The sequence below is a fragment of the Sceloporus undulatus genome, chromosome 6 (genome assembly GCF_019175285.1).
Source record: "Sceloporus undulatus isolate JIND9_A2432 ecotype Alabama chromosome 6, SceUnd_v1.1, whole genome shotgun sequence".
Classification (NCBI taxonomy): Eukaryota; Metazoa; Chordata; class Lepidosauria; order Squamata; family Phrynosomatidae; genus Sceloporus; species Sceloporus undulatus.
This window is the reverse complement of record NC_056527.1, coordinates 160836864-160849297: the sequence shown is the minus strand read 5'-3', so window position 1 is coordinate 160849297 and position 12434 is coordinate 160836864. Positions and strand designations below refer to the sequence as shown.

Genomic DNA, 12434 nt, shown 5'->3' with positions numbered 1-12434 from the left:
AGGTCGCCCTGGCTCCTTTTGATCAAGCCTCTGTGAAAGATGAGTGTCATGCCCTCTTCCAGCCAGCTGTGAGGGGTCTGCCCTGTGACTGGAAGGGCATGCTGAAACACTCCTCTCTGGAGCAAAGAGGTGGGAGCATCCTGGAGAGGTGAGAGAGAGAGAGAGGCAGAGAGACAGAGAAGGAGGCAGTCGAACAACTTAGGACTGGAGGGTCTGGAGGAGCACATTGAGGGAGAGGGATCTGATTTCATTCCCCTGTGCTCAGTGGTGAGCGCACATCAGGCGTGGAGGTGCTCTGCTGCTGCTTCAGAGGAGGGTAAAAGAGACCAAGGCGTGTGATGATTCTGCCTTTCCCTACTTGTACAGACAGGAATGTTTCCTGGTTCTTCTTTGTACAACTCACAGCAGCAAAGGGGATGGGAAACTGTTTAATAGCTCTCCAAACACATGCTCCCTAAAAAGAAATGTCGGAGGTAAGGAAAAGTTCTTTTGCAGTTTGTGCATGCCTTTGGGTTTTCATATATATATTACATTCTACCCTCTCCTTCTTGCTCTGTAGAAAGGATTTTGGTTGGTTCTTTGATTGTCCTGGGTGGCTTCAAACAGATTCTTGTAATGCACCCTGGAGTTCGTCTTTAAGGGCGACAGTGTATTTTACAAATTATTTGACTGGTTAGGAGCATGATCCTAACCATGTTTATTCCAAATCACTCACTGGTTTCAGTCAGGCTTACTTCCAAGTAAGTGTGCTTTGGACAGAAAATTATACTCACCAAACGCTGGCCTTTCTAGATGAAAGGCACCTGAAAACTCTGAAATTTGTTGTGAGAAATTGTTTGTGATCAGAGTCAGGCCGCCAGTGTTCTTTTCCTTGTTTCGGACAATAGCATCTGTAAATCACAAAAGACCTGACAACGTTTAATTGTACAGGTTCTGGATGTACATTAATAGCTATAAAATCTATGGTTTGTGACTTCAACATGTTCTGAGTCAAGTGCTCTTAAGCAAATATATTATCATTATCATAACATGCAAAATGCACAAGAGACCCAGACACTGTAGTTTTGCAAAAGATGCTCTTTGAGAATTAGCTCTGGAATGGGATCTGCCTTCCAGTTCACTTTGGTCACATACATCGGTTCATTTGCTGACCATTGTGGGTCCTGCAAAATAGTCCCCTGTAGCCAAATGAGGGAGATTTCTTATCTTGTGAGTTGTAGTTTTCTTATGCATACTTCTAAAATGCAAGAAAAATGGAAATATTATCAGTATCATTAGTCATAAATAACATTAATGTCTTTGTGACAAATGCAGATGTTTGCATTTGAATTTGCTGTCCTTTTTAGATTCTTCCCAGAAAACTGCAAACCTAAATAGTTAATTCTGTATTATTTTACTGACGTCACTAAAGGAGTTAATTACACTATTGTTCATTTAACAGATCAAGTCTCATATCAGCATCCCCATTTCTCTACTTTAAAAAACCCAAAACTTAAAAAAAAAAAAAAAAGAGGATTTAACAGATTGCTGGCTGACTGAAAAAGTTTATTTTAAAAATCCACCGTGGTAACTTTTTTTCTCTTTGAATTATCGTTTTTTAATGATAAAAAGATACTATGGAGAGAAATCTGTCTTTAAAAGAAAATAAAACAGGCATTTTATAGAACCTGACACGTTAATAATCTGACATGTTAGCAATTTGCTCCTAGTTATGTGTACGAAAATGAACGTTTTCTGCTTAAGAGCATCCACATTAAGTACTAACAATTAAAATGGGTAAAGTACATTTTTCTGCATTGGTAAAGGGGTTTCTTTTCTTTAAGAAAACATGTACCAGTGTTTTTGAAAAACTGTGCCTACTGTGGTGCTTCCTTGAATGAGCTTGCTGCTGAAGAATTTTCCGAGAAGAGTTTTTGATCATGCAACTCCTTGGCTCCTTGAACCTTGGGAAGTGATTCTTTGTCTTATCTTCTGGTGAGCTAACTATGCGCTGTGTTGCAAAACCTGGAGGCATGTTATGCTCCCTTTTTTACTGTTCCGGAATCAGCTTCATTAGTTTCACTGATGGCACATCAGTGCGCGGCTGGTGTTGCCGCTTCCTCCCAGCTAGTCCCCGAGCATGACTGGGGCTGCCTTGGTTTGGATAAGCTTGTAAGGATTTGTCAGCCAGATGTGACAGGATTGTCAAGAGGCAAGTAAAGGAGGAGATCTGATATTAATCAGTGCATAGCTTGGAGCCAAACTTTCTCAAAATGCAGTGTAGTAACATGTTCTTCTCATTTACTGCGCCTCTTTTGTGGCTACGGATCTGCCACTGTGTGCCTTTGACGGTTAAAGGGAATGCCAGCTAATCGCCTTTAATTGTCAAGACAAAGATTGTAGGTGGGGTGGAGAAAATGAGTGTACCTTGCCATCCATTAATTCTCTTTTTTAAAAGAAACCCAAAAAAAATAGAGTACAGACTGCTGGTGTTGAAACAAGGAGAATCTGATGGAGTGAAAGTCCTGAAATCTCAGTTATGGCCAAGAATGGAAATGTGAGGGTTCATAGTTTTGCTGTAATTTGGGGTTGGGAGGGGAGGAGTGGTCACAGCAAATATTGTACGGGATGTTTGACATCTATGGTTAGCTGAAGTTTGATTTTAGGGACAGTGACAGGGCGTCTTCTTCCTCTTCTATTCATGGGAAACAGAATTGGATCATTTAGTTTGATTATTATAGTTGCAACAATACAGTAGTTTCTCCTTTCTGCATGGACCCTGGAAGGGGGGCTCAAGTCTCACCAAAAGGTCGGGTCTATTGACTGTAAATAAAGATGGAGATTGAGATTGAAAAAGGCTAGGTGGGTTAAGACACACAAACCCCACAGTGATCTGGCAAAATTGCACCACCAAGAATCCGATGTGGCCTCCTCAGGAATCAGAAGCATACTAAATAAACAAGGACTAAGAAATATTAAGGCAGTGATTGCCACTGTGCCCTTTCAGACACAACAAGGGCTGCCTGAAGCCTATGCTATGCACACTTACTTGGTAATAAGCTACACCAAACACATGGAGGGCACTTCTAAGTACACTTTCTGTTCATGAAAGTCTTCGTATTTAAGGATGTTTCCATGATACAGAATGGGGAAATGAATTTGCCCTCCTCCTGCAAGTAGACAAAATTAATAGCAACTTGCCTGCAAATACTCCCCCCTCCCCCGCACCTTAAAAACAGTTGCCATGGGCTCTGCTTTTTTACAGCTTTCCCTACTGTTCTGCATCCACTTTTTTAGTGTATAGGTTATTATTGTGATGCATCTTCAAGTAGTTTCTGACCTATGACAACCCTCAGGTGAATCTATTGGCCAGATTTGTTTAGAAGAGGCTCAGAGTGTGTGGTGTGCTTTAATTTTTATTAAAGGTGTAGTCAGGGGTGCAAGCCTCCAGGGGCTTGTGGGTTTCCATGGCTGAGTAGGGATTCAAATCCTGTTCTCCAGAGTTATATAGTCCAACACTCAAACCACAAAACACACTGACTCTCAGAATACAGGTAGCCTCACTTTTTTTTTCCTTTAGACTTTATGGTCTTTAATGTGTTTCTTAATAGATGCTGGATTTTGAGATCACTGGCACTAAAGAGCCAGGGCTAACTCAAGATATTTTGCTGTCTCAGGTAGAGCAGAAAATGGTGCCAGATGTGTAGTACCAAAAGAAAGGTTATTTTGGCACAAGAGACAGAAGATAGATTTTAAAATATTTGAAGGGATGTCATATTGAAGAGGGAGCAAGTTTGTTTTCTGATGCTCCAGAGAATAGGACCCAGAGCAATGGGTTCAAACCATAGGAAAAGAGATTCCACCTAAACATTAGGAGGAACCTCCTGACAGTAAGAGCTCTTCAACAGTGGAACAGACTCCCTTGGAGTATGGTGGAGTCTCCTCCTTTGGAGGATTTTAAACAGAGGCTGGATGGCCATCTGACGGGGGTGCTTTGACTGTGAGTTCCTGCATGGCAGTGGATTAGACTGGGTGGCCCTTGAGGTCTCTTCCAATGCTATGATTCTATGATTCTATCCCAGGAGCACCTCTCCCTCTTCTTGACAGAAGAGTAACAAATTAAATAACTATTTGCTGACTTCCTATGACACTCAGAATCTGTTGCCTGAGGCAGCTTCCTCATTCTGTCTAGTGGTAAGACCAACTTGATAAATAAGTAACACATGATAAATGTTTAGTTGTTTAAATTATTTTTAAAAACAGTTGCAGCACAGTATAAAAGTGCACAGTATGAAATTCCAGGGAACTCATGCTGGAGTTATATGGTTACTAACTGTAATACCTGAATGGAACCTCAATGGAACCTCAATATGCTGAATACCAGATACTGGGGCTAGCTAAGAAATGGTTAAACCCTCCAGAGGGAGGGTAGCCAAAATGAAGAAAGGTCCAAAAATCATGCCCTGTGAGGAACAACTCAGAGAGCTGGGTGTGTTTAGAAAAGAGAAGAGAATAATGTCATATTGAAGAAGGATCAAGCTTGTTTTCTGCTGCTCCAGAGACTAGAACACAGAGCAATGGATCCAAACTACAGGAAAAGAGATTCCAGCTCAACATTAGGAAGAACCTCCTGACAGTAAGAGCTGTTTGACAGTGGTATATGCTGTTTCAAAGTGTGGTGGAGTCTCCTTCTTTAAGGCAAAGGCTGGATGGTCATCTATCAGGAGTACTTTGCTTGTGTCTTTCTGCATGTCAGGAGGTTGGACTGAATAGCCCTTGTCACCTCTTCCAAATCTGTGCTACCTACTATGCTTCTGTGATTCTAGCCATTCTTGCATCTTCACATATTTTTCCAGAAGCATTTGTCTGGCTGCTATGAAAAGCAGAACGTTAGGCTACAGGGACTATTAAGAGGACTGCCATGGCCAATTGAGTGATGAACAATCTGTACTAGCAACTGTAGTGCATCTCTGTTTCAATGGTTTTTTTTTTTTCCTTATGAAAAAAGGAGAGGGAGCTTTGGTCACTGAAATGTGTTCAACTTCAAGTCAGTGAAGTGTCAAACAGCATGACCAATGGTAAACGATTGTGAGACTTGTAACCTAAAACATCTGGAAGGCCAAAGGTTTCCTGCCCCTGTTCTAAATATTATAGATCAATGCTCCGTAGACTCTGATGTGGGAGACTGCTATTTTTTCTTTCCTAATATGCCAGAGAACTGTGCCATATTTGTGCTCATTGACCCTTTCCTGGAAACTGTCCATACACCAGCCAGCCAATGGTTTGCATGCTGGCTCCATTCCATGGACTTTGAGTACCATTGTTATAGGTGTCCATTACATGTTCAATTCAGATCTCTTTATGCAGCAGCTCAAGCCAAATACTAGCCCACATCTGCAGGGTTAGAGCAGAAAATGTGAGCTCTCTGGCCTTTCTTACTGTTGATCAGTAAGAAATCACCGTTCTGTACTAGAAGACCCAGGGTAGCATTATCATTAGCCAAAGTGAGGTAGTCACCTTCAGTGGTAGTTGCTAGAGGAATGGAGAGACAAAAACAGTAGCCTGTCCCTCACCCCCTGAGTTAGCTTATTGCCTCAGGTCTATTGGAAGATGATTTACTTACGCATTTACTATGTTTTCTCTGCCTCTCTGGTCTGCTTACATGCTACCATACTATCAGTGTTTAAAGGAAGATTGAGGTGCCACTCTGGTCAGGTTCTGTATCTGGAATGACATGATGTTGTCCTTTGGCTTGAGCAGTAAAATGCCTTGGAGCAGCCATGGAAAGACCCACTGATTTTAATGGGACAGTTGTCATGTTTCAAACCTCTTTAGAACATAGATGGTAGGTTTGTAGCCCTCCAAAAACTGCAGCTCCCAGCAATCCTAGCCAGCAGAGCCAATGCCAAGGGATGTTAGGAGTTGTAGTCCAACAACATCTGGTTGTTGTTAATTGCTGTCAAGTTGACTTCAACTTAACAGTGACCTTATAAATAAGAGGCCTCCAAGTCTCCCTGCTATTAACAGCTCAGACCAAGATTTGTAAGCTTAGGGCTGTGGCTTCCTTGATGGAGTATATCCACCTCTAATGCGTTCTTCCTCTTTTCCTACTGCCTTCTACCTTACCAAGCATTATTGTCTAGTAGAAATTTCATCCAGCAGAACATTTCAAATGTCCAGCTTTCAGAACTATACAGAAATATTATGGCATGGACAGCCCTTACTTTAGCATTCAATGATATATCTTTACACTTGAGGATCTTGCTTAGTTCCTTGACTGCCTTCCATGTCCTAGTCTTCTGATTTCTTGACTGCAGGCTCCATTTTGATTTATGACTGAACCAAAGTATATAAAATCTTTGCCTATCTCAATGTCTACATCATCTCAAGTTATTTAGATCATCTGTGGTCATTATTTTTGTGATCTTAAGACAAAATAAATCTTCTTCTGGAAGGTCACAGAATTCCCACCTTTGCTACATCATGTCAATTTGTAATGTCTTAAGTACATTATAACAGTTGCAATCTTAGTAGTTACTAATGCATATCCTCATAATGTTTCAAAGTTATATTTTTGACTATACTAATTTGGATTGCAGTTCAAGTATGAATTTGGACATTCTAGGCAAATATTATGAACACTCAGAAATTTAAGCGATAAGTGCTCCATTCTTGGTTATTGGTCAGTATTCATGTGTTTACATCTAAAAACAGATCTGTTTGGAGGTTTTCACAAATGTAAGCTTTGTTTATTAAATGTGAATGTTAACACTGGCCAAATTCTGGATACTGGCTTTAAATAGATATAATAAGGAGGGAGAGAGGGAGGAAAAGGTGTGGGGAGAGAGGTTGGGAATGTAAAATATCAATGAAATAGTCCCCAGGTATTCAGCAATTAATATTTAGTGGGAGTCACTCCTCAGATAAGTCTCTGAGTTAATTCATGAATGACCCTTAAATCGTTTTTGAGCCTGCATTAATATCTGTTTGTTATAATACAAAAAAACAAGGCAGGAAATAAAAAGATGGGCCTTTCCCTTGTGCAAGCTAGCATAAGAAATGTGACCAAATAAACCCCTAACCTAAGAGGGATATCAGCAAAAAAAAAAAAAAAATTACAACATTTAAAAGATGGATCACCAAACCAGAGAACAAGTGTTTGCATATGCTAATGGAGACTTAGATGCAAAATTTGAAATAATAACTATAATTTAAGTAGAAACACAAGACCTTTCCTGATAGTGGGGAAAGCTGAGCAGGTGACCTGTGCACCTGTGTCTCAGTCTGTTGCCCGGGTACTAATGGCATATGGGCCATTTCAAAGCCCTTGCTGTTCTGACTTCCTACTGTTCTGTTTTTAAACTAGACCTGGGCATAGATAGCACTGGCCATAATGTTTCTTGATTTTACTTTCTCTCCATTATGCACTGCTTTCAGCAAGACTTTCTGCAAAATATTCCTGTAGCACTTGACAACATGGTGCCTCATTCTCAACTAGTTTTATCGTACAGGATTAAGTGTTGTTGCTGTTCCCCTACCTGCACATGATTCTGTGAGCGAGGGTCTGGAGAAGGGATAGATTTAGTACTTGTGCTTTGTTTCTATTAGTCTTCTATTTTCATGTGCTACAAGGTCCCTTTGCATCCTGATATTTCAGACTAACAGGCTATGTCTCTAATATCTTCTATTTTAAGTTAGCCATATAACTGACTCAGTATTAACTTGAATGGTCTAGAACGTATTCAACATCAGACTTTCCTCAGCATAAAAATATCCTGCCTGAATTAACTTCTGTTAGAATTCCCTGCCTAAATACCCTAAAGGCAACAGATCCTGACTGATCTTGGAAGCTAAGCCTGGTCAGCTGGATGGGAGACTACCAACGTCAGAGGAAAGAACTGGCAAAACTGCTTTTCAGTATTCAGTATGCCTGAGAAAACCCTAGGAAATTCATGGGGTCAGATTTGGGTGAGTGTGCTGACAGGTGACTGCAAGGCATACACACACATATGTCACAGAATAAATAGCACCACTGAAGAATAATAGAGCATATCTCCCAACAAATAGGGATATCAAAATTCTTCCCCCTAGATTGAGGCCATGTTTAACAGAACTGTTCACCTTCCTCAAAACATCTAGTCCTAACTGCTAGAAAAGAAGTGTGGCATTTCCTTATGAAGTGTATTTCAAATCTGTCTTGTTGATGCCCAACAGAAGATTTTTTTAAAATTCTGTTTTAAATTGTGTAATTGCCTTTGGTGGTGTGAAATTGCATGAAATTATTGTGCAAGACACTTAACACTCTAGATAATATCTTGTGTGTGTATTCCATGCGGCTGAGTTTAGAATGTATGGAATTGCACAAACTACAACTATGTGCTTCACATCAGATTAGGATTTTATTTAATTTATTTATTTTGTATTTTCTCCTTCCTGTACTTTAACTTTAGGGAAGAGCTACTGTGTATCCAGTTTGTGTGCCCAATCCCCAGATTTCTGCAGATTGTGTGCAAAAGTCCCTGGTTATCTGTGGCCGTGGCTGAGAAAGACTCTTGTCTGAAACCCTGATGAATTGATGCATATTCATAGAAGTATAGTGTTTAGATCAAGGGAAGTAATAGTGCCACTCTATTCTGCTTTGGTCAGGCCTCACCTGGTATATTGTGTCCAGTTCTGGGCAACACAATTCAAAAAGGATGTTGAGAAACTGGAGCATGTCCTGAGGAGGGCTGCCAAAATGGTGAAGGGTCTAGAAACCATGCCTTACAAGGAAAGACTTAGGGAGCTGGGGATCTTTAGCCTGGAGAAGAGATGGTTAAGAGGTGATATGATAGCCCTGTTTAAGTATTTGAAGGGGTATTGAGGATGGAGCAAGCTTGTTTTCTGCTGTTCCAGAGACTAGGACATGGAACAATGGATGCAAGCTACAGGAAAAGAGATTCCACCTCAACAGTAAGAGCTGTTTGACAGTGGAACACACTCCCTCGGAGAGCGGTGGAGTCTCTTTCTTTGGAAGTCTTTAAACAGAGGCTGGATGGCCATCTGTAGGGTATGCTTTGATTGTGAGTTCCTGCATGGCAACGGGTTGGACTGGATGGCCCTTGTGGTCTCTTCCAACTCTAGGATTCTATGATTAGAATAGACTGTTATTGATAAGTGCCTTCAAGTCAACTCCAATTTATGGCAACCATAGTTGTCATTGTCATTATTCAGAGGAGGTTTGTTATTGCCCTTTTCTGAGGCTGAGAAAGTATGACTTGCCCAAAATGACTCTGTGGGTTTCCATGGCTGAGCAGGGATTTGAACCCAGTCTCCAGAATCCTAATAAAAACCCCAAACCACTACATCATGCTGGTTTTCTTTCTCAGGATAGACAATGCTGATCCATTTCCACTGAGGTGGGAACTCTATGGCTTTCCAGGGGTTGTGAATGGCAACGCCCATCAGCCTTTGTGTTGAGGGTTCATATGAGCTGAATTCTAACATCACCTGGAGAGTCACAAGTTGCCGAGCTCTGATATACCTACTTGCATGCTCATCCACAAAACCTGCCACTTGAGGGAGTTGCCTCAAAACGTAATGATAGATTAACCCTTACCAGGAAAGTTAACAAATAAACTCGAAGCTGTCCAAGAATTTCCTTTCGAAAATGCAAATGTCCAAACAAGAAAGGCAAAAAGGTTGTCAACTTTCCAAAAAAAGAACTGAAAGCAGACAGTAAGTGAGACAAAATGGGATTTTGAAGACTGGTTCACTAATGAGAAATGATTCTTGAAATACATCAGGAGCAGCAAAGACTAGGAAGACAGTTGACTGTTGGATGATAATGGAGTTAAAGGATTGCTAAAGGAAGATAAGGAGATTGTCGAGGAGCAGAATGGATTCTGTCTTCACTGCAGAAGATATAGGGCAGGTACCTCGGCCTGAAATTATATTTTCAGGAAGAATTCTAAGGATGTGAGGCAAATAGTGGTTCAAGAGATGACAAGCAATTTACTTACTGATCAATTACAATGACCCACCCGCTGGGCCAGGATGGTATATATCCAAGGGTTCTTCAAGAACTCAGAAGTGAAATTGTTCATCTGCTAACAAAAATATGGAACATGTTCCTAAGACTGACCCCTAAACCAGTGCAATACCAATTTTTAACAAGGGAACTGAGTAACTACAAGTTAGTTACATTAATGTCTGCTCCTTGTAAATTGTGGGATGGTGTTATTAAAGGGGGAAAAAATCAAGCCTATATTGTCCAGTCCTGCTGAAAAAGAATCAACATGGCTTTTACAAAGGCCAGTCTTCTGACAACCCTTTAGTTCTTTGAGAGTGTCAAAGACAGAGTAGTTCTTTGAGAGTGCTTTACTTTGAGAGGAAAAAACTCTGAATGAAGCAGTAGACTTTAAAGACATAGCATCTTAGTCTAGAAAATCTATATGCAAAGAGATCTCGTTGCATGTTTGAAACTACTAGACTTGATCCTACTTCCTCAGATGCATCTATTTGAAAGCTCATAATAACCAAACTCACACATGTGTTGATGGGATCTCAGTTGGCAGTGACTGACCAAGAAAGAGATCTTGAGCTTGTGGCAGATAGGTAAATGAAAATACTGATGTTGTAGATTTGAAAAGGGGACAAGTAAAATGGTCAGGTACTTGAGCAGTAAGGGATGGTTACAATATTTGGGGCTGTTTATCAGAAAGGAAAAGGGATGAATATATGGATACCTGTTTGGTGTAGTGTACAGTGAACATGTTTAGGGAATTTTTCCCCCTCTTGAAGTCACCTAGTGAAGGATAGATGAAAGGATGTACATTTACATCACATGCTTTGTGAACATGTTTTATTTCTAGTTGAAGTGAGGACCATGAACTGAGATGGTCCTAAAGAATGGTTCGACAAATTTGCAGTGGAAAGATGCAGCAACCCTCTGTATCAAAGTGGGAAGGGGGCATCCTACAGGCCACATATACTTCTCCATCTCATTTTGTGCCCCCATAAGAGAACCCCTGTCCACACACAGTTTATGCTGCTTTTTAAATGTCCCATTTTCTCTACCTTTCTCCCACTTTCCAACTTTGTCCTCAGCTTCTGTCAGTTGCTGCCAGCCGAGTTCAAAATGCAAAAGTAGTTTACGCTCTTTCAACTCAGCTGGAGGGAGAGGAGAGGACAAGGTGGAATCTCATCCTTCCCCATAGACTCAAGCAAAAGTAAACTGCTGCATGCTCTCCTAGCTTGTATGTTCTTTCTCATTAATGACATTTGCCATTTTAGGAGTTTATCACACTGGGGCTAATTTTGGCATTAAAGAGAGATTGAAGTGCATCTAAAGCATCCCGCAAATAAAGTGAAAATGGCAAGTTATTGTGCGAATGATTATCACATGCAATTGCACATATAAAGTAATATTGGAAATGCACTGTCGCTGAAATCCCAAAAGTAAAAAGATGTGTGTTAATGCTTCTTTGTGACCACTTTAATGGTGGGTTTTGTGCGACGTCGTGTGATATCGTTTTGCGTAATTATGCAATTTTCCCGGGATATTCACGGAATAAACTCCCAATCTCCTTTGTGTGATAAACTCCTTAAACATATTGTGCTGTTGCTTGGCCACACATGTTTTCATCTGTTTTCATTCAGTTTTCATTTGTAAAATGTTGGATGGTGTGCGTAGCCACATTACTTGTAGTTCCAGACTCCGTTAGTGAAATAGGGAGTAAGAAAAAAAAATGAAGGTTCTGAATTTTCAAAAACACCTGAAGATTTTAAAGTACTCTTAGGAAACATTTTAAATTCAAACAGAAAGGAAAAGATTCCAGAGCTGGGAGGGAGAAAAAAACACACCTTGTCTTGTTTACAGCGTGGCAGGTACCAAACTCGTGGGCAATGTGTTAGCACAAGCTGTAAATCACTTTCCTGTTCCCATCATGTACACAGAGGAAAGAATTTGGCCTTTGGGTGTTCTAATGACCTAAATTGCACTCTAGGAAGAATGTCTACCTTAATCTAGAAGCTGATGGGATCCTGATAACAGTCTGTTTTCCATTGCGCCTCCCACAAATCTGCCAATTGTCCTCCTGGTCAAGCCTGACTCTGGGCCTGATCTTCCTCTTTGCTGCCTTTGAACACTGACTACAAAGCTGTTTCTGTTTAAATGTGATTTGGCCAGGCTCAGTGCAAAACTATAATGAATTGAGCCTGCATCAAAGTATCTGTTCCAAGCTATAACAGAGGTTTCCCAAATGATGAGCTCGATGAGCCAGGAAGGGTCTGGTTCCAAGTGGAGCTGAGAGAGAAAACAGGCAAAAATGTATGTATTTATTTGAGGGCCAGTGGGGTGGGGTGGTTTGTGTGCTGGACTAGGTCTTTGGGATGCTCAAATCCCAGCTTAGCCATGAAAACGCTGTGGGTGACACTGGACAATTCTCACTCTCTCAGCCTAAGAGGTGGGCAAT

At 40.8% G+C, this 12434-nt stretch overlaps 1 protein-coding gene across 1 annotated transcript in view; it reads left to right on the top strand.

The window, feature by feature from the left end:
* Positions 1-219: 219 nt before the first annotated feature.
* BNC1 (basonuclin 1) overlaps positions 220-12434 on the top strand; it is a 29162-nt gene continuing 16947 nt past the window's right edge. Inside the window, exon 1 of the mRNA XM_042475086.1 lies at positions 220-473. Coding sequence (XP_042331020.1) covers positions 465-473 — 9 coding nt within the window. The 5' untranslated portion in view covers positions 220-464. The remainder of the gene's footprint in view (positions 474-12434) is intronic.